The 25106-nt window shown below is 38.9% G+C and overlaps 1 protein-coding gene across 21 annotated transcripts in view; it reads left to right on the top strand.

Annotated features, from left to right (window-relative positions):
• The window catches only part of DLGAP1 (DLG associated protein 1), an 882341-nt gene that overhangs the window by 543954 nt on the left and 313281 nt on the right, over positions 1-25106 (top strand). Inside the window, exon 1 of one of the 21 annotated variants that reach the window (XM_012745942.3) lies at positions 1183-19499. The exons of 19 other annotated variants lie outside the window; for them this stretch is intronic. In XM_012745942.3, the coding sequence (XP_012601396.1) occupies positions 19449-19499 (51 nt within the window). In that variant the 5' untranslated portion in view covers positions 1183-19448. Of the gene's footprint in view, positions 1-1182; positions 19500-25106 lie in introns of those variants that run through there. One more of the 21 variants, XM_012745944.3, reaches the window with a different exon arrangement.

Below are 25106 nucleotides of genomic sequence, written 5' to 3'. Positions count from 1 at the left end.
AGTTATCTATCCCGAGCTTGGCAGGTTTGATTAGCAGCAGCAGTCCCTCCCAGTCCTGGTGCCCTGCCCCTCATTATAAAGATAGCAGTTGGCAGGGTGTGATGGCTCATGCCTGTAATCCTAGCACATATTAGGAGGAAGAGGCAGGAGGATCACTTAAGGCGGGGAATTCGTCCTGAGCAACATAACTAGACCCCTGTCTCCACAAAATTTTAAAAATTATACAGACATGGTGGTGTGCACCTGTAGTCCTAGCTACTCAGGAGACTGAACCAGGAGGATCACTTGAACCCAGGGGTTTGAGGTTGCAGTGAGCTATGATTGTTCCACCTCACTCTATCCTGGGCAACTGTCTAAAATAAACAAAGAGCAGTTGATCATGGGGCTCCAAGAGCTCCTGATTGAGTCAGACTATAAAATCACTTTTGGGCTTTAAGGTCTTTAACAAATAAATTCTTATGTCACCTTTATACATTCTTCCTAAAAAGAGGAATCAACTTTTCTAAGAACACACAGGCCCCTTGGTTCCCAGGCTAGTGCTCTTTCCCCAGCACCACACAGAACATCTTTTCACCTTCATCTAATGATGGATCCACTTTTGTGTGAGAATGGAGAAGAAGGTGATGGAGGAGGAGGGAAGGAGGAAGGAGAGAAAGAAGAACTGTAACTTACTGAGAAAGTTCTATGGGCCTGTGCTCAACATACAGGAGTCTCACATGGTCTTTATTTCTGCACATTTCTGGGGTAGCTGTTCTAGCCCTTATTTTATACAAAAATAAATTTGCTCAAGATTATAATGTCAGTAAGTGACAGAACTGAAATTTAAACTTTGGTCTGTCTGATTCCAAAGTCTGTTCCCTTTCTATCATACCATGCTGCCTCTGCTTCATAAATATTTCCTTTGATCTTCTCTCTTGAAGGATTTTTAAATGAGAATTTATTTCAATAACAATTAAAAAAAGATTAACTATGATTTAAAAACAGGTTCTGCCTCTATAATTAGGCATAAACCTAAATCTGGGCCGGGCGCGGTGGCTCACGCCTATAATCCTAGCACTCTGGGAGGCCGAGGCGGGCGGATTGCTCGAGGTCAGGAGTTCGAAACCAGCCTGAGCAAGAGCAAGACCCCGTCTCTACTATAAATAGAAAGAAATTAATTGGCCAACTAATATATATATATAAAATTAGCCGGGCATGGTGGCGCATGCCTGTAGTCCCAGCTACTCGGGAGGCTGAGGCAGCAGGATTGCTTGAGCCCAGGAGTTTGAGGTTGCTGTGAGCTAGGCTGACGCCACGGCACTCACTCTAGCCTGTGCAACAAAGCGAGACTCTGTCTCAAAAAAAAAAAAAAAACCTAAATCTGGTTTGGAAAGTAGCCCTGTCTGAAAACAAGTAATATATGAGATTTATCTGCAAAGTCAGATGTGTAAAAGGTTAGATTGTAATAGAACAATATTATTTCATGTAAGTTTATGCCTCAACTTATGAAAGAACCATTGCTCAAGGCTCTTTTTGCTCATTTGTTTGTTAGTTTGTTTCATTGAGAAACAATACTATTGACCCCATCAGACTGCCAACCTGAATGTAGTTACATTGTTGATAACACTGTAAGGTTCTTATGGCTAAATAAGCACTGTCTGCCCATTTAATATCCTTTGCTTGATTTAATTTTGGGATGTGTGCTTCTGTAAGAAGTAATTTCACTGAAACCAGGAATCTCCAACCCATTTCCTCTATAAGTTAGTATGACTTTACATTTTGTCTCCCCTTACCCTTTGGAGACCAGATATTTATCTCTCAGTACATGTGAGCCAGAATTCTGCTTAGTACATGAGTTTCATCTATCTTAGAATGTTAAATAAATGTTTGGGAAATTCATCAGTTTCACTATTTATTACTAGTCCGGGTTTGAAGAAAAAGATATGTTTCCCAAAAGGATATGTCTACCCTTAGAATACCTCTTAATTACCTATAAAAAGTAAAACTGAATTAGTGAGTCATGTAATATCCAATGTGGAGCAGTTACATATGTCACCTTAGAGGTGGCTGCATGTATCCAGTGCATAAAAAATAGTGCTGTAGGGACTGCCAGAAGAGTTTAAAGCAAATCCCTATAACAGAGAACAACACAGAATGGTCAGATTTTTGAAGTCCGTCAGGATAAAGTTGCCATACTCAGTTATGAACTTGGAAGTCAATACAATCTTCATTATCCTACTTCTTAGCTTGTTTGGATTTTCCCTCTTGTATCATATTGCAGATAATTCAGTGATCTAGCAAACCCTTGTTTACATGCTCTCCCCTCTTTGTTTAAGCCCGGATGAATTTAATTTAAAATCATGGATACAATTCTTAATATGTTTCCCAGCCTCCGCTTTCTCTCAGTTCAATATTTTATAAAACATCCCCCATGCATAAGAATGAAATGTTAATTATTTACTTTACAGAGACTTGTAAGGAAAGAATTCACAAAAATTAAAACATGCCAATTTGAATTTTATGTATGTTTTTGAAGGTATTGTTAGATTCCGATGAATGCAATGTAGCACTGCATGTCTCAGCTTTAACCGGCAGTGAATCCACCTGTCCTATGTAGCCCCTTTGCATTATCTGGTCCCAGAGCATATAATGAAAAATTTTATTAAATGATTTCATAATACTGCCATTTTCAATGAGTCTTTTATTCATCCAAGATCTATTTTGTAGCTGTTTGACCCAGACTGAACTCTGGGGGGAGGTGACTAGATAAGAGGATGTTAGGGACCGACCTTCCACAGCCCCACCGGACAGAAAAGCAGAAACATCGAGGATGCAATCACACAAGAGGAGGTTTATTTTCTGGCTAGCCAGGGTCCAAGCCCCAGAGCACCAACGCAGTGGCCACTCTCGCAGGCAAGGACCCCGACCTGAATTGCGGGGTGCCTTTTATCCCCCCCCCAAAGGGCCCTATCAACGCACAAACTAATCACGCGCTGGTCATGAGCTGACCTTTGAAGTGATTAATTTTCTTAGTATCCTGCGCGATCCCTGCGCATCCCACCTCCCTTTCGCCTTTCTTCACAACCCAAGAGATAACCAGAGGTATAAACAGATGTGTGCTGTTCGCTAATTGCCTCACCCTACTTCACACAAAGGGGGGGGAATTCCTTTCTTGTTGTGCCACTGAGACGCCGCCCAAGGGCCATCGAGGCGCCCCCACAAGGGGGAAAGGGAAAGACTAGTTTGGGGAAAGGAAAAGAACAGATGGACAGCTGACCACTCAGCTGGTGGGAATAAGTAAAGGGCAGACAGGATTTATTCTCTAGTGGGCAAAGCGATGTGGAATATTTTTTTCTGAAGCACGCAAATCTCTAAAAGATGGTTTAGCCTGGAGGCCAAGCCCAAGAAATTTAATCCTTGGGCCGCATTTCTAAGGACAGTCAGTGGTGCCAGGGTAAGAAAAGAGCATTCTTGTGCTCAGTGTCGGCACCAGCCGCAGGGAGGAGCCGTGTGGGCTCTCTGACGGAGCAACATCGTGCGCCCAGAGAATTTAGATGCAGCTGGGGCCACTCTCGGAGACCCAGACACTCACAGGTGTGGGAAGAATGGAGATGGCAAGTTGGGAGGTAACCCAGAGAATAATAAGTGGGTTCGTTATTATACCAAAACCTCACTGTATCCCCAGATGATAACACCTGAGGATACAGCTATTAGATTAGGAAGATTTTTCTAACAAAGGCATCTGATCCTAAGTAATGTGAAGAAGCTTCTTGTTATTAAAAATGTATGATGAGAGACTAGATAAACATGTCAGGGATAAAGCAAAAAACATTTCCCTATTTGGTGAAATGAGGGCAGCGTACCTCTCAGGTTCCTCTTAAATCAGATAGCCTAGGTCTGTGCTGCGTGACATGGTAGCCACTAGCCCTGTGTGGCTATGTAAATTTCAGTGAATTAAAGTGAAATAAAAATTAAACTTCAGCTCCTCAGTCACAGTAACCACATTTCTAGTGGTCAATAATCACATTGCCCATTATTTATTAATCCTGCAATAAACATTTCCATTTCACAGAAAGTTCTATTAGACTGCATTGTTCTAGTGGTTTTGTTTTTAGTTTTTTGTTTGTTTGTTTGTTTTACTGTATTGACTTCTAGTAGATTTGGGTTTTGCCATAAAATGGTAATACCCTATTGTGATGTCCCAGTGGTTAGAGGTGTCTGAACTGGCCGGTAGTTTTCTATGTACCCATATGGGGACAGGGAGGCACAGTGAGAGGGGACGGCTGCCCTGCTGGAACGCCTGTTTCTCCAAATACTCACTGTGTGACATAAAGTAAATCACTCCACCACTCAGAACTTCTCTTTCTTTGTTTTCAAAAATAGTTACCTGCAGTGTTATTTTAAGAAGTCAATTATATAAAGTACCTTGTAAATAAGTACAACCAACTTTCAGTAAGGACAACCAACTTTTTATTAGAAACATGAGGGCTAACTAGCCTTGGATTTTGCCCAGATTCTCACCCACCATTTAATTGTCACTCATTATGCACTGGCCACTGTGCTGGGCAGGTTGTGCACGTTGTGTACATTGTCTCCCTGCATCTTCCCGCCCATCCTGCTGTGTCCCCTCCAGGTGCCTACTCTGCTCCTACTGTATACTTTGTTGCTGACTCACCATTAGGGGACCAGGAGTACCTTGCATATTTTTGTTCACACTCTTTGAGCTGTGGGTAGTTGCTGGCACTATCTCTTGGACAGTAATCTTTATCTGTGATTTTCTTCCTTGGTTAAGAAACAAGTCTGCAAAACTTTTCTCCTCTTCACATTTATTTGTAAATTACAATGTTTTGGCACCTTTAGGAGCTGCCTCTGGGTGCAGATGGATTCGGAAATTGGCAATGCATAGTAATATCTGCTACAGCCCATCCTTTAGCTGGTCCCATTCAGACAGGGCTTGCTGCCTCCGCCCAAACAGGCATGGTTGGCTTGTTACCTGAGATACACCTGCCTACCTCACATGCTTCTGCCTTTCGGCAAAGGGAAATAACTTTCTAGAGAGGGCTATGCAATATTCATTATGGATTATCCAGGACAGTGTTTTACTTTAACCCTGTTCACTAAAACGAGTGAGTCTCACACCTTTCGATTGCACGCTGAAAAATTAATGGTATTGATCTACGGGTGTCAATGTGAGACTTAAGCAGGTCATTCTGAGTTGCAAATATTTACCTATTTAGATAATAGGCAGCAGTCTCATGCAATAATAATCAGGATGTATTTTTTAAAGTCTTTTGTTTTAGGGGAACTGGGATTACCAAAAACATGTTGTCCGGCCTCATTTATTTACTCACCAAACTTCAAAAGCTGTATTTTCTTATAGTGCTCTCTGAAACCAAGAGCTCTTTGGCCATCTCTGAGGCCTGGAAAGAGAGAGATTGTTTAGCCCAGCAAGGCAGACAAATGCCATTGGTGGCAGGCTGTTGGAAAAGCTTACAGAGACAGGATTTCCCAGTGTGAGCACTCAGAGGAAGAGAGATTTCACAACTGGAGTATCTGCAGGAATACTATTCATTAGCCTGGGACAGCCCCGTCACAGAACTGATGAGACTGTACATTTGACTACCTCCGAAAGACCCTTTGGTGGGGTGGAGGACAGGGTAGGGGCTTTGGGGACAAAATCAAATGCAGAAGGGCAGGGCATACCCATCCACCTAAATCGAGTGTTCGTAACTGAGGCTGTGAACCCTTGGGGCAGTAAGAGTGAACTTTACAGGATCGGCAAACTCCTGAAATTATACAAAAATCGGGGCTAGGGCATGATGTTCACCTTGCTTGGAAGAAAAGTTCTTAGTTTTTGTCATGTCACTAACAACTTCAAAATTATGATATTTTAAGTAGGAAGCTTTTTCCTTTAAGATGTAAAATTGATGACTTTCCCTCTTCCCTATGATATCAGCTCATTAGAAAATCCTTTAGAATAAGAATGCAAAAGTTTTAAATAATTATCATTGTGGGGGAATAGTAGCTGCAATAAATAGATCCTCTGTTGGGATTTGGAGTTCCTATGACAGAGTAAACCTTATAATAGGATTTATTGTAAAGGAACTTTTCCAGATTGGTGAATTCGATTCAAGTAAAATAAAAATGAGGATATGTTGTAGACAAGGTTGAAGGTGATAAGAAAAGAGAATGCAAAGATTTTTAAAACAGTCCCTACTCTCAAAAAGTCTATAGTCTAATGGGACATTAAATAGATAAATATAGTCATACAAAGCAAAGGAAGAAGAAGCCTAAGGATATCTGAACAAAGAATAGGAAGGTGTATAGGAAGAAGAATTCAAACCTGGGCTTTGGGTAAGGAAGGGTAGATAAAGGAGAAGAAAGATTTCCCATTCAAAATGCTTTGTCTCTAACACTTTGGTAGCATCACTGTGGGAGCATATTGAAAGAGAGTCCCTTAGCATTTTCCCACTGTTTGTTAATCTCTCTCAGTAATTCAGCCATGTATCCCCCATGCGGTAACATAGTGGTTAGAAAACAATTAATTACATCCGCAAAGTCTTTTTTGCCATAAAACATAACAAATTCATAGGCATGACACCAGGACACAGAGGCCATGGAGACAAAATTCCATCCACCACAATAATCATCAGCAGAGTTGACACGAATGGTAAATCAGTGAAGATTTCGCCTTCGTGGAAAGCCACACAATTCAAAGGCCACGAAGTTAGTTCATAGCTTTTGTACCAGAAAGCTGTGTTCAAATCCTATATTTTACTAATTATGCAATGTTGAGTGAGTTATTTAATTTCTCTCTGCCTTGGTCTCTTCCTCTGTAATATAGATATAATACCCATACCTATCACACTGAGTTGTTGAAAGTATTAAATGAGCTAACACATGTAAATGACATAGAACAATGTTTGGAAAGGGGATGTTATACAATATCTCAATAAATGCTATTATGATTCTTAAGCCTGAAAACCTGGTGGCAGCAGTATGAACTGGAACAAGAGAACAGATGTAAGAGACATGGAAGAAGTTACTGTTAGAAATCACAATTTCATTTACTCAGGTTTTTGAGCAAACGAAACCCTACACGAATAAATCTGTGTTAGTTTCCTATGGTTGCTGAAACAAATAATCACAAACATAGTGGCTTAAAACAACAAATTTATTAGTGTACAGTTCTGGAGGTCAGGAATCTTCAATGGGTCTCAATGAGCTAAAATCAAAGTACCAGCAGGGCTATCTTCCTTCTGGAGGCTCTAGGGGAGAGTCCATTTTCTTCCCATTTTGAACTTCTAGCAGCTGCCCACATTACCCGAGAGCTGGCCCCTTTCTCCATCTTCAAAGCCAGCAATTGCATCATTCTGATCTCTGCGTCTGTGGTCACCTCTTCCTCTCTGACTTTCCTTCTCTCACTTACAAAGACCCTTGCGATTATATTGGGCCCACTCACTAATGCACTGTAGTCTCCTCATCTCAAGACCACTAACTTGATCACATCTACAAAGTTCCTTTTGCCACTCGAGGTAACATATTCACAGGTTCCACAGCTTGAGACATGGGCATCTTTGGGGAGCCACTGTTCTGCCTACCACAGACTCTACTGCCTAATACATGAGATATTTTTAAAACCTAAGACCATTTTTTAAAGCTTAATATGAAAGGTGTATGAAATGATGTATGCAGCCAAGTGAAATCATTGTATATATGCGTTGGGCCCTAGACACTTCGCATATGTGGAGATGAAATGGAAAGGCCGTCAATTTCTGTATTTGTCAGATTATTTTTAAAGAATATTGTTCTAAAATAGTTTGGTAACATCACCATTCAAATCACTATTTCAGCTCAGAGCACTTGTAGAATGTATAGTCATTTATATGCTACACAGTATAAAGTCATTGACTAGATATCATTAGTTGTTGATTTGCAATTAACTTTTCGGTTTGTGTTAGATATTGCCATCTGTTCTGACTTCTCTTTCTACGTAAAAATATCCCTATAACATCATGCATGAAAAAAATCTCTTTAAGTATGTAGGTTTTATTGGTCTCTTTTGAAAGATAAGCATCCAATGGCTTAATCCACCACTTTTCTTCTTACATTTAAAGTGCTAACTCAGTGCTCCTTTCTTTTGAGATACTATACCTTCCAACGTGTGTGATGTGAAAACTCAGTGAGCTCTTTAGACAGAGAGATCTTACTCTAGACAATGTTGACTTCATTAGGTCTATATTCCTCTTTACCTGTAAGTTACATGTTTACTGCTTCTTTTTTATTTGAACTTTTTATTATTCTCTTTATAGTAAACTGCTAATTCTTCTTAACACTTGAAATCCCCTTCCAGGATCTATAAATGTAAATATGTACATTTTACACATTTGCAATTAAGTATTATACATGTTTTTGCCCTTTGTTGTATATAATATAATTTTTAATTCAAACACTTGTGAGCACTAAGTATGTGACAAGCGCTCTGTCGAAGGCTGGGAATATGAAGTTGAAAAGACATGATTCTTGCCCTCAAGGAGCTCACTAACCTGGGCAGAGAGAGGTACTGATGGTGAGAATTTTTTAATAGGAGAAAACTATAGAATTGCCCAGACTTAGAGATTGAATGACTGAGGTATCAAGAAAGAGAAGAGTAGAAATGATTATCAGTTTATGGTTTGAAAAATGGGGTGCATGTCAGTCCTTCCAACTGAGATATGGGGGAAAGCATAAGTTTAGATGGAAAAGATGGTTTGGTTCTAGACATGTGAATCTGATGTGCCTGTCAGATATCTTGTAGACAAATTGTCATTTATTCAAATAGTATTTGGCAAGTTATTATAGTAAACCAGACAAGAAATGATTGTGTTCAGATTAGGGTAGAAGCAATAAGGATGGAGAGAAGAAAAGGTTTCTTTCTACCCTATCTTAAAGGTGTCAGATTGGACAGGAATGGGGAGAGACAGACAAGGAAGAGAGAAAAGTGAAGGCAGCTGAGTTTCTGATGCTGGAGTTCAGGGAGGGATCCGGACGGACGGGAGAAAGGTGTGGAAGGTACCACATGGGAGCTTCCAAGGAGTTTGAGAGTGAATGAGGTCACATTGGGGTGTGGGTAAAGTCCGAAAATGAGGCAGCACAGGCCAGTTTCCCGGGCTACGCAAACAGGAAGCAAACAGAGAGCAATAGTAAAGGAAAGATAGAAGGAAATAAGAAAAGCATGGAAGCAAAGGGAGAAGAGAATTTCAAGAAACAGGAAAAGTTCAAAAAACTCAACTACCAAAGAGTGATTCTGTCAGACAGGGAATGAAAAGCCTATCAATGAACTTGGCAATTAGGATGTAACTATTGCATGTGCCAATAGTTTCCTTAATGTGATGGGGTAAAAATCATTTTGATAAATACTTACCATTTTTAATAATAGCCTATCACTTTAATGAAAATATGTATAGCTATTAAAATATGCAAATACACCATGGCTAGAATACTCATTTCTCAATTATTTGGCATTGGGATTTTTAACAGTTTTTCACTATTGTGAATAATGCCATAAATGTCATTTTTGATAAAAGACTAAAACTCTTTTTTGTTCGTATTCCCAAATATTATGCACCATCTTTCCATTTGAAGAAAGAAGTCCAAGTAAATCTTAGCATCTTAAAATAATTTAAATATTCTAATCTTGAGTAATTATTCTGCAGAGATTTTTTTTTGCTCTTTCTGCTATTTCCAGATGGAGACATCACAAATGTCTGGGCTGTTGTCTAACCGGAGTGCACATTTCTACAGAAAGCATTTTTTTCATACTGTATATGGACATCCTCTGTCGATGCACAATTATAGCATATAATACTCTGTACATGAATCAGCTTTCTTTCTTTATACTATAAACAACTTTATACCCATTAGTAATAGGTTTCTTCAGTTTCAAAAGACCAATTTCCCACCTATTAGCTATTTTTGTTGACCTCACTTCACTAGAGTTCCTCAATCTAAGTTTAATTTTAGCAATCACAATTCTCTCATCTAATTAACAAAAAAATTGGGCCACTGCCTCAGTGTCCTGCATTCAACCTTATTTTGACTGGCAATTTTCTAATAATTTCTCCTGTCTTTTCTACCCCTGCACTTAAAAGTAGTAGTTTCTGTTCCATGGAGTTCATTCTCTTTCTCCAGTTCTCTTTGCTCTCATTCTGTTTCTCTCCTATTTCTTTTCCTCCCCCCTCTTATTTACTTAGTAACCTATCAAGATATTTTACTGTTACAAATATCTCAATAAGCGTCCACTTATTTATTTAGAAGAAACTCTGGAAGTAGACAAGCCAGGCCAGTGGCCGTGCAAAATGTTAAGGTTCTCTGCACATATTCTCAAGTGACCTCTAGAAAGGTTGTCCGACTGTTCACCCCGGTAGCACTTCCCATGCCTGACACCCCCTGTAGAAAATTCTTCCTTATTATGAATTCAAATCCTCCTCCTATTTACTTGGTTGTGGAACGACATGAAATGTATCCAATTACTCCTCCATGTGGCAGAGCTTGAAATGTTCAATGAAAACCCGTATTTGCCCCTGAAGTCTGAATCAATCCACTTTCAACAGACCTACTTCCTTCATCAGTAACAGGACTCAACGCCGTTTCAGCAACCCAATTGACAAATTGTATCTTGTTCCAAGCAAGGTAACAATCCTCTTATCCTACGTATAATTGCTTGAACAATATTTCACTTGGGGCTAAACTTCACAGATTTCAGTGAAAATCTTTGGACTATCCAAATACCAGCTTGTTCGACTGCCATGTCAGCCTGTCTCACACTCAGGTAAAATGTCTAGGATCATTTTTTTTCATGTAAAATCATACTGACCTGTTTCCCCATCTTATATTGTACACTTGGGTCCTTTAATGCAATGTAAAATATTGTATGTATCTTTATATTTATATTTATAAATGTTATTATGTAGACATAAGTACATCTTTCTTGCCCAGACCCACAGGGTACTGATGTGCAGGTTGTGCACTGTCTAACTCCAAGAAGCATCACTGATATTAGAAGTGATCTTAGTGTTATTTATTACCACAATTTTCCACCAAATGGCAGTAGAATCTTGAGGAAGGGACAGCTTGTTTCTAATTCTCCCACCTAAAAGTATTTGAACTCCAAAAAAAAAAGAATGTTTTCACTGTTAAAATTGGGGAATATGAAATCTGAAATCCAATATTTTAAATATTTTCCCAAGATGTTATTAATATATTATAAATCTCATAAATATGTCTAATATATCATCATTGAAGTTGACAATTCAAAAAAAAAAAGTTCAGAACACAGCCAAAGAGAAAGGCTTATGTATCTCACTGGAGGCCATCCTATACTTTGTCATGAAATTATTTTATACCATTTAGGGAAGGTCATTCAACCAGTTTATGAGTCTCCTATCCAGCCCACATTTCTTTATTTTGTTTAAAAGTTTATCATTTCATTACAGATATTATTGGGGATGAAGGGTTCATAGAGTTAATATACATTTATTTATTGGGTAAATTTTATAAAATTTACATGAGAACATAAAGAAGATAATAAAAATCACCCAGAGATAATCACTGTTAAAAATTTTGTGTTGTCGCTGTTCTTCGAAAAGACTGATAGTATTGATAAACCTCTGAATAAATTCACCAAGGGGGGAAGAAAGCACAACATAAACACTATTAGGAAGAAAAAGAGGACATGAATATATATCCACTAAGTATTAAATATTATATCTATCATAGAAAAATAACAAAAATAAACTTCATATGAATACATGTTGAGTATTCCTACATTGAAAATCTGAAATATGAAATGCTCTGAAATCCAAAACTTTGTGGAAACCAACATAACACTCAAAAGAGCATTTCAAATTTTGGATTTTCGGATTAGAGATGCTGAACCGGTGAGGTACAAATGTAATCATGTGTCACTTAACAACAGGGACACATTCTGAGAAATGCATCATAAGATGATTTTGTTGTATGAACATCATAGCATGTACTTTACACGAACCTAGATGGTATAGCCTACTATACCCCTAAGATACATAGTACAGCCTATTGCTGCTAGGCTACAAACCTGTACAGCACGTTACTGTACTGAATACTATAGGCAGTGGTAAGACAGTGGTATTTATGTACCTAAACACATCTAAACATGGAACAGGGACAATAAAAGTACAGTATTATAATCTTATGGGACCACCATCTTATATTCAGTTATCATTGACCAAAACATTATTAGATGTTTGACCATATTCCAAAATAAAAAAAAAAATCCAAAATCGGAAACACTTTGGTTTCAAGCATTTTGGATAGGGAATGGTCAACTTTATATTGAAAATTTGCATTCTTGTTTCCCTGCAAAAATAAAGTGTTCGAAACTCAATAAAAACAGAAACTTTGAATATCTTTATAACATCTTAAGAAATTGACTCATTAGTTTAAAATTTACTCAGAAAAAAAAAGACCAGATCCAAGTAGTTTTATGAAACCTGTGAAATTCTTCTAGAGATCAGAACAACAAAAAAGATGCCTAATTTGTTTTAGAATTTGATGTAGTCTTAAACCAGACAAAGGCAATTTAAGAAAGAAAAATTTTAATGCAATTTCTTTCATGAATTGCTACAAAAATTTTTAATAAACTTAGGAATAAAATGAAACAATTAAAAATAATGTAAAATAACATGGCCAGATGGCATTTATTTAGGAACAAAAGGAAAGCTTAACATTAGAAGATATTCACATAATTCATAGCACAAAAAGGTTAAAGGAAAAACACATATGACTACACATACGACTATCTCAATATATACATAAAAGATATTTCAAAATATTCAACATCCATTAATGATCTCACAACAAAAAACAATAAAACACTAGGAACAGAAAAACATTCTTAAAGTGTATTTATATATAGCCAACAGGAAAGTTATGTCATATTGGATCATGAACATATTCTTTTTTAAATTCAGAAATAAGACAATAAGCTCCTTCTAAAATGTATTGAACTAGGTTTTTGGCCACTGGTTCTGACATTTTGACATTTTTTTGTTGAATTCATATTAATCAGCAACTTCTCCCCTAGTATTTTCCATTAGACATATTGAGCAATATTACCCAAATTCTGGCATATTCAAAGCTGTTTTTTCTTTGAGTCTTAACACTTGAAGGAGAGCTTGACTAAATAGAAACTCCTTGGACCCTGCCTTCTTTTCTTGGTATGTCATAGATATTACTCCACCGTGGGCTAAGGTTAAATGTTCTGTGGATAAGTCTGATGTCAACCTCATTTTCTTTTTCTTAAACTGATTTTTTATCTTTTTGCTTGACTGCCTAAAGGATTCTTTCCAAAAATTTCTCTGGTATATATCTTTGTGTTGACCATTCTGGATGACTTTTTCACTGATACAGTAAGACTTTTTTATTTTTAAATTGTTTTCTTGGATTATATTTTAAGATAATTATTCTATTCCATTTTTTGGCTTTTTTTTCTTCAGAGATTACAACTATTATGTCGGACCTCTTTTGCTTGGATTCAAAGCAGGATTTCTCTCTAACCCTTTATCTTTTGTATCTCTGTATCATTTACTTGCTTTTTTTACTTTTATCTTTTATGTCCCTTCCTTTGCCTTCAATTCTGCCAGTTCCTGTTTCATATCCTCCAGCAATCTGCCAGTAACCTCCTGTTGTCTTCTCATTTCTTCTTCCTGGAGTTCTTATAATTCTGCTTTGTGACCTTTCTTTATTGTTGTAATAGCTTCATTAATCATTGGTTGAATTAGTAATGGAATGTTGGGTTATATTTTAATCTTCTTTATGACAACATAGATTTCAGGTGAGTTTTTATTATTTACAAGAAATTTGTGTCTGTTCTTTTTCGTATTTCATATAGTATCTGCATGTGTATTGCTTTTATGCTACTCCTGTTGGAGTGAGTTGGCTTTTCCTAGAAAATCAGAAGAAGGCTCCCGTGGAGGGAGTAGCGGGGAGTAGTTTTCCAAGCATTTGTGTCTTCCTCTTCTTCTGCTACCGCTGATGCTGCAGGTATAAATTGTCTCTCGATAATACGGTGCATCTATGTAGTCTCACATCCTCTTACGCTTTGAACCAAACCTCGTTCTGTTCTTCCTCGTGTTACTTCATGGGCCACCCCACAGGCTGCCTGCCCCGTGGGAACACAAACGATACAGTCACATTCAGAAACATTTCTAGAATTTTTCCTACTCTCGATGAGATTTGCCATTCACCCTCCTCTGGCAACCTTAATCCCAGTCCTTCCCACAGCACTCCCCTCTCAGGCGAAGGTGCTCTCGTTTGGGGAGAGCACATTCAGCAGGGGGTCCCCGGCTCTCCTGGGTGTAGGGCCCTTCACGCCTCCCATTCACCTACAGCAGTGTCCTGACTTCCCTCCTTGCTGTTCTGCCTGACTCAGACTTTGGAGTTGGTGGATTTTCTGCTGGTTTTTTTGCAAATGTAATTTGTGGGTATTTCTCTTCATTTTGTTCTATTATTGTTATTGTTGTTTGGAATGGATTCAAGGAGAAGTGAGAAAATTCAGTTCCTGCAAAAACTAATCTTGTTAGCATTTTAAAATATTTTCTCCTGTCTTTTTTTTTTTTTTATGAAGATGATTTTGCATAAGGAATCTCGGGGTATGTGTTTACCTATCAACCAAGTTAATCTTCAAAAATAAAAAGTAAAAATGAAGTACAGCCAGCGTAGCATACTGCTGCTTAGGAAACGAAGGCCGCTTCTCCCAGTGTTCACAGACCTTCCATTCCACAGCCTGTTCTAGGGGGATGCTGAGTTGGAAAGTCAAGCCTATCAAGCCATTACACACAGAACAGATCGTTTTGAAGATTCAAACAAAAGTTTTGTCCATCTTTTGCCATCACCATTTCTTTTTAACAATCTTTAAGGTTACCCGTATTCTAGGGTCCTACCCAAAAGCTCTTTGAGTTATAATTTGTCAGGCACAAAATCGTAAGCTTAATGTTTTTAGGTGTGCCCTCTTTTTAAAAAGAAAAAATGTCTTAACTAGGAAAATTAAATGATTAATCTAAAATGTCTTACAATATTTTAAATCAACATCCCCGCATACTAATTTTCTAAGCAAAATATGTGTTTGACTAATTAATAGTGGGTCTTTGTGCTATAGTGGCATCACAGACATATTGACCAGGGAAAGCTCTAGAATGGTCAGATGTATAAACTAGAGCCCTGGCACTGACACCTTACATGAAGCACATGCTGTAAAGTATTTTGCTGCTAGCACTTATGCTATCATTGCCCTCTGGCCACAGCCTACCAGTTTAAGAGCTCTATCATTCATTCATTCATTTATTCATTCAAAAAGTATTTATTAATTGCCTGCCATTGCTAGGTTCTATGTAAAGGCAAATGACACAATGATGATCAGAAACAAGCATGGTTCCTACTCTCCTGTTGCTTCTTATCCAGTGGTGAGATAAACATTCCCAAATCGATCACACACATGAATATCAGTTTACTACCATGGTAAAGGCTATTGGTGAATTATTCTGGGAGCTCTTTCCTGGTTCTCTGGCAGTGAACTGTCTACATTCAGAGCTGTCCCTTTCATCACTGGGAGAAATCGTGGCTGAATTCAGCTTTCCACAGGACTAGGGCCACCATGGATTCTACGATGTGGGCAACTGGTATTTCTTAGTACTACTCTAAACATCTAGCACCTATGATCAGATATGGGGTCCCTGCCCCCAAAACATTTATTCCCTGCCTTCCCTCCACGCAATGCACCCCTCATGCTTGTCCTATTAGGAGGGAGGTCAGCAGGGAGTCAGGTCTCTACATGGTGAGTTTAACTAAGTGAAAGATTATCCCAAATGATGCTTTGCTCGATACCAACCAACAGAGGAGATTATGTAATGGCATATTGACTTGAGAAGTTGAGCAAAGCATGCCCTAGGAATTAGTGATTGGGATAAGATCTAAAGGAAAAGCTAGAGTAAATTAAACAATGAGCCAAGGGAATGTTTCAAGTAGGGAGAAGAATATATACAAAGACAGGAAGAAACAAAAAGGTCAGAAATAAATCTAATGTGGCTGGATCACCAAAATGGTGCAAGATGAGTCTGGAAAGATACACAGGACCTTATCACTCAGGGCCCAGGAGGACATATTTAACATTTGAGTCATTGTATCCTTGTTTGTGTGGGTGGGAGGAATGGAGAAAGCCAACACCAACTTTTGCCTCTGACAACATCCCTTTGGGTAGAGTGAAAAGAGAAGTACAATGAAAGAGGGAAACCAGTTAGAAGACAAGGATAGCATTCCAGGTGAAAGGAAACGGTGGCTGGGACTAGGATGGTGACAGTGACAGAGAGGCAAGTGGGTAGTGTCCAGAGATTCCAAATCAACAGTACTTGGTAATGTGGAGGGAGAGGGAAGTGTCCAGAAAGGGTACCTATGCTTCTTACTTGCATAAAAGACTGTGGTTCCATCCACTGAAGTAGAGAGCTCAAGAGGAGGATGCAGGAGGCAGGGAGAGTTTGACTCAGCTGGTGCTCTGTATACAGTGATTTGAAGTATCGAAGTGAAGTTGTCAAGTACCTGAAGCTCATATGGGAGTTCTGGAATGAGAATATATAATACATTTATGCGTCATCTGCATCAGAAAGATTTTCCTGGGGTTCGGCTTGCTTTTCAACATGTTCCTCCTTTGCTCTTTTGAAGTGAAGATTCTGCCCTTTGATAGAGAAAATTGTAGAGAAATAAAAGTTTGAGAGTTTGGTATTTATTCTTCTCCTCCCTCCTCCCCTCTGCTCCTCCTCATCTTCATCTGTTCGCATTGTGCCATCTGGAACAAGCCTTGGGACTTTCCTTGTTCTTCTATTTGTTCCAAGCCATCTCTTGTAAAAGGCTTTTTTTGTTACTGTCCTTGACTTTTCTTTTTTTTAAATTCATGAACCTCATTTCATTCTGGGCTTTCGCCCTCTTGGTGCACGTCACACGGACGCTCATTGCTCACCTGTAATCTCCCTTCAGTCTGAACTCAGGTTTACAACAAGTTTTGTTCATTTGAACACTTCTGGAACCCTCATTGTGCAATTCCTTTGGTTTCTTTACAGGCTCTCTTCTTTTCTTCTCATCTGGACTATTTCATATTATTTTTGCTGTAATTAAGTTTTGTGATCCTATCTTCCCTTTTGACTCAGTCATCTGTCCTTTCATGTCATCTGATCAGAAACTCTCCCCCTTCTCATTCTCCTCCTTCTTTCCCTTCTTCTTCCTTCTCCTTCCTTCCCTTCACCTTTATTCTCTTCTTCCTCTTTCTCTTTTTTCTCTTGCTCCCACTTTTGCTGATTTGGGGTTTTTTTTAAATTGAAAACTAACCACAATAAGACATCAGCACAGTGGTCCTTTAGGTATGCCTACAGCTGTGCGGTCCTCAAGAGCATCCCACATTGGGGTCATTCTTTCTCTTCCCCCACCTCTCCCCATCTGACTTTTATAGAATTTGTTATACATAACTAATTCATATAAGTATATTACAATGTTTCTATGACAAATTAATTTTATAACTATTATATAATTATTATATTATCTTTTTTTCCAGAAAACAGAACTTATTTTATTACACCACTATAATCCCGTTGCCAAACAAGGCAAAGATATTATAAGAAAAGAAATTTACTAACCCATCTCCCTCATGAAATAGACATACAAGCCCTTACCAAATTGAATCCATCAACATATAAAAAGGATAATATATCATGAGCAAGTGAATTTTATCCTAGGGATACAATGTTGATTTAACATTTACAAATCAATGTAATTCACTATGGTAGACTAAAATTTTTATTGAAATATTATTCACTCATTTAAAGTGTACAACTCAATGGTTTTAGCATATTCACAGAGTTGTGCAACCTGCACCCACATCTAAGCTAAAAACATTTTCATCCTGATAAGAAACCCTGTACCCATTAAGCAGTCACTTCCCAGTACTCACTCCAGACCCAGGGCAACCACTAATCTACTTTCTATCTCTGTAGATTTTGATTATTCTGAACATTTCATATAGATATGAAAAGTTTGCCAATATGTGATATTTTGTGAGTGGCTTCTTTCAATTAGCATACTGTTTTCAAGATGCATCCATGTTATAGTTTGTAGCAATACCTTATTTCTTTTTAATGCCAAATAATATTCCATTACATGGATATACTATAGTTTTAAGCTATTCATTAATTGATGGATGTTGGGATTGTTTCAACTTTTTGGCTGTTGTGAGTAATGGTGCTATGAACATTTGTGTACAAGTTTTTGTATAGATGCTTGTTTTCATTTCACCTGGTATATGCCTAAGGGTGTAATCAATGGGTCTTCTGGTAACACTACATTTAACATTTTGAGACAAACCAATCATTTAATTATGCCTTTTTTTATCATTTCTTATTAAATGGAGCCATGGTCTTATTAATTCAGAAGAGGAGAGTTTCGGGGCTTGGTTTTGCATGCAAAGATAAGAAAATTTAAAAGTCTTTTCTCTAAACTAAAATTGTTTTTCCCAGTCACATGGTTCTTGTCCATTGATAACCTGAAACTGACCTTGCTGATTGTGGCTGCAGAATCCACTTGGTAAAGCTGGACTTTAATAAATGCTGCCCACTCAGATTTTATGAAATAAAGTACCTAGAAGAGGAGGCTCCAACAAGCCCCATCGAAAAATGAGACACACACAAACACTTTAAACAAATTTTTCTGGGATGTTTCTCTTTGGAAGTCAATTTTTTAAAAAATGAAAAGTATTTGCAAAGAGGTTTCTAAAACATGTTTAATTCTCTTTAAGAAAAAAAGTTTATGAATTATTGAGAAATATTACTGGTTTTTTTTCTAGATCCCTGAAGCCTCTCTGTTTGTTAGCTATCTGAATGTTGCGTCCAGTTTGTGCATGTGTGCGCGCACATTTCAACTTTGTAAAATGCATTTGTCTTTCCATCACTGGTCATAAAATCAGGAATTTTCTGTAACAAGTTGCAGAGATCACTCCCCCACGTGGGCTTATCCTTGACAGAACTTGCGTTACCCCCTTATGTGCTGCAGAGTGAATCACCAGCCCAAGAATCCCCTGAGACCGTAAGAGAGAGCGATGGAATTTTGCTGGGGAAGGGAACGTGCAGGACAGGACAACCACAACTGCTACGCACAATTGCACTGGCTTAAGAACCTGCATTCAGTATTCACTTAAGTGTCATTCTTCAGTTATAAGATTTGATTTCATTAAGTATTTTCATATGAATGAAAATGTAAAGTTGCCGAGTCTTGAGTTGTGAGCCCTGGCCAATCACTGTCCCCCCACCCCCAAGCCCTGTGTTTACTGCCTCACTCAACCACTTTGCCTCGGCAAATCACAGGGAGAAGCTAAATGCTCTCAGCTGCACTACACCAAATCAAAGCTGAGATGAATAATGAACTTAATTTTCCATAAAGACCTTCTGTTTGGCATTCCGGCTAATAAGGTAAGCTAATAGCAATTGTAGTCTATGGCAAGGGAAAGAAATAGTTTTTTGTGTGTGTGCTTGATTTCTGTGCTAATCCATCATTTTTTCTTGCTGGAGTTAATTTCATGTTTCATGATGTCTGTGATTTTGAGATGCACAATTTTATAAAGAGTACCCCCAGTGTACCCTCTTCCTCTGATTCGGCTGCTTTGGCTACTTGCTAGGCTAAGGGAGAAATCCAGCCTTCTAGTAAGAATGAAATCTGTATATTAATATTTTTGTCATCCATAGTGCAGAGTGAATTTAGTTAAACAGCAGAATATTTAGAGGCAGCAAAGACAGACTAAATTATTTAAGTACTGATTATTGAATATATTTAGCATGATATAGTGTAAACTGATGTTGAATTTGCTCTAAAGAAAGCAGAATACATACATCATGTTGGTTTCTGAATCATTTCATTTCTAAGTACATGTTATTCTAGAGAAAGTAGTAATTTTCAATTGCTAAAATTACTCCACAGCTTCGGTTTAGGTGAGTTTTATTTTGTAAGATTGGATTTTTAAAATAGCAGCATACTGGTAGTGTGAATTTTTGTTATTACTTTTTTGATTTACCATGGCTGCAAAGATTTCTGGTTCATGTGGAAAATGTATTTGTCCCCTAAGTTCATGGAATTAGAAACCATCAGATCTCTCTGGGAATGTTATTGCTACGTTGGCTACTATATCTCAAAAACAAGAAGTGATGAGACAATTACTAGATTGGCTTCGCTTTTTGTGATATAGCTTTTTGGTGTTTAACATGGATATTTTTATTTTAGTCAGATTGTAGCTCAAATCCCTGAAACTAGCAAAGGCTTAGTAAGATTGGAAAGAAAATATAATCTTTTCCTTTCTAAAAGAATGACAAAAATGGAAAATATAATTAAGATTTATGTTTTCAGACATTCTGGGCTAGCTGTCGTGTCACCTGAAAATCAGAGACTCTATACTCTCAAAGTAGGTGACCTCAAAAGATATTTCAGAAGGTCTATTCAAAAACAGCCAAAGTATGTGGGAACTTTTGGAGAAATGGGAAGGAAATGTTCTTCCTATTCTCACTGTCTCATCTTCATATTCTGTTTTTGTGCAAGAGAAATGGGCTGTGGGCACTGGGTATTTTTGTTTCATGAAAGTCTTTAAACATCACAATCAGACTTTTATAGATAAGGAAGAACTTCTATTTCCTCCCGTTAAATTGTTCACAATGTCTGTTTTTCCTAGAAGAATGAATGCTATGTTAAGGGTTTGAGCACAAGTATTTAGCTACCACTAACAACTGACTTCTACCTGCAATATCATCTAGAGTTCACCTAAAAATTTAGACATTTCTCTTGAAATGCCTCTAATTCCAGTAAACCTTCAAGAAGCAGGAGTGTGGCATGTTAGTCTATCACAATTAATTTTTAAGAATAAGACAGACATACGTTACCTGCTCATACTTCAAGGTTTTAGAATACGTTCAGTTTTGCAGCTATTCTATGTGGAATTCTGTTGGAAGCTCAAATGTGGGTGGTTGTGTTGGATTTGAAAGGTGCGCATTTTATTTTCCTCTTTTCCTCCTTTCCCTCTCACACCTCATCACTCCAGACCATCCTTGGCTGAACCCCATGCACTTTTTTGTGTATTTCAGTCTACTATTTTCCCCATTTCCTTTCTCCCTAGTATCACAAATCCAGAACCGATAGGTTGCCCTATGTTCACCTTAAATCTGGCAGAAACAAACCAGAAGACAAATGTTTGTTGGTGTCTTCCATTTCCTGCCATTTGTACAATAAGAAGACTTTTATACCAGTATGACTTGAATCCATGACTGCCACCTCCAACCAACTCGATGAAAGTGTGCAAGGCTCATTGGCCAGCATCTTTTTTATTGATCTTTTTTGTCTACAGGGGTCAACCTATGCATGCTCTGAGATGAGATGCAAAGTTGTTAGTCCTTAAGGCATTCGTACCAATGCCAAATGCTAGGCATATGTTATTCACAAACCCACGCATTAACTCTCTGTGTTAGTTGATTAATGGAGCAAATCTAGAGAAAACAGCATCACCACCTTCCCTACACACACACACACACACACGCACATGCACACGCACACGCACACGCACACAGGGTAAAGACAATGAGCAGCCCCCAGCTGAGGACAGTAGTGATGGAGGCAGCAGCATTCGTGCAGATGCCTTCTTTCCATCGTAAGAAGTTCTTGGCACCATGGCAAGGAGACCTAACAGAAGGCAGCAAACAGATTTGTTCCCAAATATATGTGAAGCCCATTCTTGGGGACAAACAGAATTAACTGGAGGAGGAAGGAACAAAGATGAGACAGCACGAAAATATCACTGGACTTGGTTACTACCATTAATGTGACCTCATTTATGCTCACAGGCTGGGGGGCCCAAGGATATCTAGGCTACAAAAATAAAGGCATGACACAAAACCTAAAACTGCACTCAGCGTCCTCTAGGACTCTCCTTACTCTGAGTAAATCGCAACACTATTTACCATTTTTTTCAGCCCACTATCCACTTTTTTTCAACCCAGAAATACAAGGGACAATCTTGATACTTCCCTCTACCTCACCCTTGTGTCACTTCTCCAAGGCAGACTCATAAAAGTTGAACTAATGAATGAGTGGAAAAACTACCAAGTCCTATAAATCTTATTTCTGTCCACGTGTCTTGGTTCCCTCCGTCACTACCCCCGTTAAATCTCCATCTTTCCTCACACAGATTATTGTAAATACCCCCTAATGGTCTTCCTGCCTGTAGTTTGGCCTCAACCCAGTCCATTCTGCACACTGTAGCCCAAATGATGTTTCTGAAATACAGATAAAATCACTGAATTTTCTGCTTAAAAATCCTTCAGTGCTCTTCTGTGCCCTTGGGATAAAGTTTAAACTCCTTAACATGATTTACAGGGTGTGGTGTCATTGGAGCCTTTGTCCTTCACAGCTGCATATCCTAACACTCCTCTGTGCCCCTTGCATTCAGACACACCGATCTACTCTTCCCTTTCTCATGAGTGCCATGTTCTCTTCCCCAGGGCCTTTGCATGGGCTGCTGCCTCTTTTGTCTCTTCTACCCGTCCACCCCATCCTGTCTTCACTACTCAACCCCTCTCAGCCTTCTAGTCTCATCGAAGATGACACTTCCTTTAGTTGGGTCCCCTGTCCGAGTACGTTTTCATGGCATTCATTATCTCCTTATTGTATGTCCTCGGTTGTGTGTAGGATTGCCTGCTTACTTGTTTGACTCTGCCACTAGCCTGTCAGGTGCATGAAAGTAGATGTCTGGTCTCTTATTCATAGTTGGGGTCCATGAAGCAGCACCCGCACAAAGTAAGTCCTGTCCAAATGCATGAATAGCCAGTGGGCCCCCTTACCACGCTTGATTACCTTTTGTCTTGATGAAGTTGCAGAAACTGATGGGAATGATTCTTTATGTAGCTTATTCCTGCAAAATACTGTGATAAGATGGTTTACATAAATCCTTTAATCTTCATCTTCTTATTCTCAGTTTGTAAGTGAAAGAACTGAGGCTCGAGTTGCCATGAGAGACATTGATACTCCGGGATGGGCCCCTGGGTCTGTTTGATTCCAGAGGGCAGCTCTTTCTACTCCCCACAGGGCCCACTTCCCCATTAGAATAAGAGAAGAAAAATTCTTAAAAATGTATAGTGATAGTTTTAAAAATTCTTAGTTTTTCACTTCCTCCCATTTGCTTTCTGACTTCTAAAAGACTGCCTTGAGTACATTTTCCCCTCGTTGTTAATCTGAAAGTACTCTTGTGTGTGTGTGTGTGTGTGTGTGTGTGCGTGTGTTTGTGTGTGTGTGTGTGCGTGTGTTTGTGTGTGTGTGTGTGTGTGTGTGTGTGTGTGTATGCTATCTTCTTTGTTCTCGAGCTTTCTTCAAGCTCGAGACAAGCTCTATGTCTACAAGAGTTTCAGCCTTACTTGCTTTCTCTACAGTGAAAGTAGCCGGGCCTTATATTTCTGCTACATTTCCATCGTCCTTTTCCATGGGGATTATTTCCCTGGTCCTGCGCTAGGATTACTCTTTCCAAAGCACTTTTTCCTGAACTCAGTTGGTCCTTAGTGTTCTCCAGTCTTAGGCTGATGTCAGACTACTTGGGAGGCTTCCACGGGTCTTTCATCAGGGAAGCAAATTGCTTCTTGTTACCACTGAACCACTTAATTAGCTGTTCTTCTATGGAAGAAATATCTAGATGTACAGCCAGAGAAGGGACATGTACAATTTCTGGGACATTTCCCATTTGGTGTTGACCATGACAGTTTTTAGGGTTCTTTGATCCAAAGCAGCACACAGATGCACACAGTTAACCACAAAATGTGAGAGACAAAAACACTCAGTGCATGAGTAGAAGCTCTCAAGTTGGACAGACCTAGTTTAGAGGCCTCCTTCCACCATTTCTCTATCTGTATGACTAGACCAAGTTACTTAACTTCTCTGTGCCTCAGTTCTTTCATGTGTAAAATGGAGATAATAATGGTGCCCAGCTTATAGAATGATTCTTGGCACTGAGTAAGCAATCTATGAATGTCGGTGATAGTGTGAGTAGCTGTATGTAGTGGAATAGGGCTCCAAATGTGGCCACCCTCTAATCCCAGAACACTGTGAATGTTCTCTTCCATGGCAAATGTGACTTTGCACATGTGATTACATTAAGGATCTTGAGATGGGAGATTATCCTGGATTTTCTAGATGGGTCCTCAATGTAACCACAGGTGTTCTTTTAACAGGGAGGGAGAGGAAGACTTGACCACAGAAGGCCACGTGGTCAAGGAAACAGAGAGACATTTGAAGGTACTTGGCTCCTGGTTTTGGAGATGAAGGAAGTGCCCATGAGCCAATAAATGCAGCTCTAGAAAAGGGGTAGAAAAGGCAAAGAAATGAATTCTCCCCTCCAGCCTTGAGGGAACTCAGTCCTGCTGGTACTTTGGTTTCAGCTCGTTGAATCTATTTTTGGACTTCTGGCCTCCACAACTCTAAGAGATTAAATATGAGTTGTTTTTAAGCCACCGAGCTGGTGGTAATTTGATACAGCAGCCAAAGGAAACTAATATAATGGTGATATTTTGGGAATTGAAAGACGATCCCAAATGAGCTGATAAAGAGGAATAAAATGTTAATATAAGAAAGATGATACTACAGAGTCCAACAATTGGAGTAGAGAGGCCCTCTGAGTGTGGAATGCATGCCTGAATGTGAGGTTGAAGTATTGCAGTGCCTGGGCTGGAGGAAGTCCAGAAAGAGAAGGTTGATGGATAGAAGTCACTTGTGGGGCTTTTAGACATGAACAGAAGTGGGGTCTCATGGAGAGGGGAGATGATGAACGGTGGCTGCGGGTGGGATGTGACAGGTAGGGTGGCTGAGCAGATGGCGGAATGTCCTGTTCGTAAGAGAGTGATGAGTTCAGAGGAAAGGCTGGTTTGGGGAATTTCACTGGACAACCAGATGGGTCTTAAAAAAGAGGTCCTGTGTCTCTGAAACAAAAATGCCATTTTCTGTTGTTCTCAGTACCATATTAGCAATAGAAAAAGACAGTCCAAGAAAAGAAATCCTGA

Source organism: Microcebus murinus, chromosome 17 (genome assembly GCF_040939455.1).
Source record: "Microcebus murinus isolate Inina chromosome 17, M.murinus_Inina_mat1.0, whole genome shotgun sequence".
Lineage (NCBI taxonomy): Eukaryota > Metazoa > Chordata > Mammalia > Primates > Cheirogaleidae > Microcebus > Microcebus murinus.
Note: the sequence above shows the minus strand (reverse complement) of the source record. Positions and strands in the feature narration are given on the sequence as shown.